This window comes from Nestor notabilis, unplaced genomic scaffold (assembly GCF_000696875.1).
Source record: "Nestor notabilis isolate BGI_N333 unplaced genomic scaffold, ASM69687v1 scaffold18572, whole genome shotgun sequence".
In the NCBI taxonomy this organism is placed as follows: domain Eukaryota; kingdom Metazoa; phylum Chordata; class Aves; order Psittaciformes; family Psittacidae; genus Nestor; species Nestor notabilis.
Window position 1 is genome coordinate 4396 of NW_009917201.1, and position 2627 is coordinate 7022.

The window sequence follows — 2627 nt, forward strand, 5'->3', positions numbered from 1 at the left end:
GCACCGGCAAGACCTACCTGACCAACCGCCTGGCCGAGTACCTGGTGGAGCGCTCGGGTCGGGACGTCACCGAGGGCATCGTCAGCACCTTCAACATGCACCAGCAGTCCTGCAAGGTGAGGGCATGCAGCAGCCAGGACTGGTGCTGCGGTCCCTGCTGGCCGTGCCACGGCCCCACGTGTGACACCCAGCCCGCTCGTTGCAGGACCTGCAGCTGTACCTCTCCAACCTGGCCAACCAGATCGACCGGGAGACGGGCACAGCGGACGTGCCGCTGGTGATCCTCCTGGATGACCTCAGTGAGGCAGGTTCCATCAGCGAGCTCGTCAACGGCGCACTCACCTGCAAGTACCACAAATGGTGAGAGCCCCACTGCTCCTCTGTATCCCACTGCTCCTCTGTATCCCACTGCTCCTCTGCATCCCACTGCTCCTCTGAATCCCTCTGCGTCCCGCTGCATCCTGCTGCTCCTCTGCATCCCGCTGCATCCTGCTGCTCCTCTGCATCCTGCTGCTCCTCTGCATCCCGCTGCTCCTCTGCATCCCACTGCTCCTCTGCATCCCGCTGCATCCCACTGCTCCTCTGCATCCCGCTGCATCCCACTGCTCCTCTGCATCCCGCTGCATCCCACTGCTCCTCTGCATCCCGCTGCATCCCACTGCTCCTCTGCATCCCGCTGCATCCCACTGCTCCTCTGCATCCCGCTGCATCCCACTGCTCCTCTGCATCCCGCTGCATCCCACTGCTCCTCTGCATCCCGCTGCATCCCACTGCTCCTCTGCATCCCGCTTCATCCCTCTGCTCCTCTGCATCCCGCTGCATCCCACTGCTCCTCTGCATCCCGCTGCTCCTCTGCATCCCACTGCTCCTCTGCATCCCGCTTTGGTGCAGACTCCCAGGCATGTGCATGGTGCCTGCTGCTCTCAGCAAGAAACCTGGACCATGCAGATGAGGCTGCCTGGCTGCGGTGCTTGGTCCAGCTCTGCCACAGGTGGGGTGATGCTGGGGACTTTTCCTCATGGATCCTGTCTCTCTCTGTCACTCCCTCAGCCCCTACATCATTGGGACCACTAACCAGCCTGTGAAGATGACTCCAAACCATGGCCTCCATCTCAGCTTCAGGTAGGAATCATACATCCCTGGGGACCATCCCTGTGGGGCTGGGGAGGGCAGAGGCCACTACTGGTAGTGCCTGGGGACACGTCTTGTGAGTGGAGACCCTGATGAGGACCGAACTGCAGGTCTGGCCCTGCCATTCTGTCAGGACCTGGTGCTGCAGCCGTGGGCACATGCAGCACGGGGGTGCTAAGAGGTCCCCTGAGGGTGATGGGGAGCAGGGCGGCAGCTGTGGACACCCAGCCCTGAATCCCCGGGTCATTCCCACAGGATGCTGACCTTCTCAAACAACGTGGAGCCGGCCAACGGCTTCCTGGTGCGCTACCTGCGGCGGAAGCTGCTGGAGTCGGACACGGATGTCAACGCCAACAAGGAGGAGCTGCTGCGCGTGCTGGACTGGGTGCCCAAGCTCTGGTACCACTTGCACACCTTCCTGGAGAAACACAGCACCTCCGACTTCCTCATCGGTATGGCCGTGCCACCTCCTGCCTTGCACTGCTGGGAGCCCCAGGGGCTGGGGCAAAACCCTCCCCTATCGCCCAGTCCCACACCACCAACAGCCAGTGGGTGATGCACACGAATGTTACTCTTCCCTGGGTGACGTTTGCTCCCTGCCCCATGGGAGCCCAAGGCTCCTGCCGTACCAGCACCCTTCCCTGGGCACAGTGGAGCTGTGCTTTCCCAGGCAGGTCTCCCTTTGCATCACCATGGTTTTGGGGGGTAGACTGAGCTTGGCAGCCCCATGACTTGCCTTGGAGCTTGCTTGTGTGTCAGGCAGACGCTGCCCAGATGTGGCTCCCAGGAGGTGGTGGAGCCCAGGGCATCCCATGCAGCCAGACTTGGTGTCAGTGGCTGGAGCAGGGGACCCAGCTCACATTTTCTCCCTCTGCCTTCCCCTACAGGTCCCTGCTTCTTCCTGTCGTGCCCTATTGGAATTGAGGATTTCCGGACCTGGTTCATTGACCTGTGGAACAACTCCATCATCCCTTACCTGCAGGAGGGAGCAAAAGATGGGCTCAAGGTACTCTGAGCACATGGGAATGCAAACTTGCTAATGCAGGAGTCTGATGGCACAGGGAGAGGGGAGGCACTGGGATTTTGGGCATCTCTGTCAGCACTGTCCTGTGGGGCTTGGGGTGCCACTTGCTCCCTGCCTGCAGGTCCACGGGCAGAAGGCAGCCTGGGAGGACCCCGTGGAGTGGGTGCGGGACACCCTGCCCTGGCCATCAGCGCAGCAGGACCAGTCCAAGCTGTACCACCTGCCCCCCCCCTCCATCGGGCCCCACAGCACCGTTTCCCCTCCTGAGGAGCGCACGGTCAAGGACACGACGCCCAGCTCCCTGGACTCGGACCCTCTGGTACGCTGGTTCTCTTCATCAGGGGCTGCAGCCATAGGACAAGGGGTGATGGGTTCAAACTTCAACAGGGGAAGTTCAGGTTAGGTAAAAGGCAGAAGCTCTTCCCTGTGAGGGTGCTGAGGCGCTGGCACAGGGTGCCCAGAGAAGCTGTGG

The 2627-nt window shown here is 61.8% G+C and overlaps 1 protein-coding gene across 1 annotated transcript in view; it reads left to right on the forward strand.

Moving 5' to 3' along the window:
* The window catches only part of NAV1 (neuron navigator 1), a gene marked incomplete at both ends in the record, with an annotated part of 6866 nt that extends 4392 nt beyond the window's left edge, over nucleotides 1-2474 (forward strand). Inside the window, 6 exon segments of the mRNA XM_010024981.1 lie at nucleotides 8-116; nucleotides 206-360; nucleotides 1051-1122; nucleotides 1387-1583; nucleotides 2019-2137; nucleotides 2277-2474. Coding sequence (XP_010023283.1) covers nucleotides 8-116; nucleotides 206-360; nucleotides 1051-1122; nucleotides 1387-1583; nucleotides 2019-2137; nucleotides 2277-2474 — 850 coding nt within the window.
* Nucleotides 2475-2627: the final 153 nt, after the last annotated feature.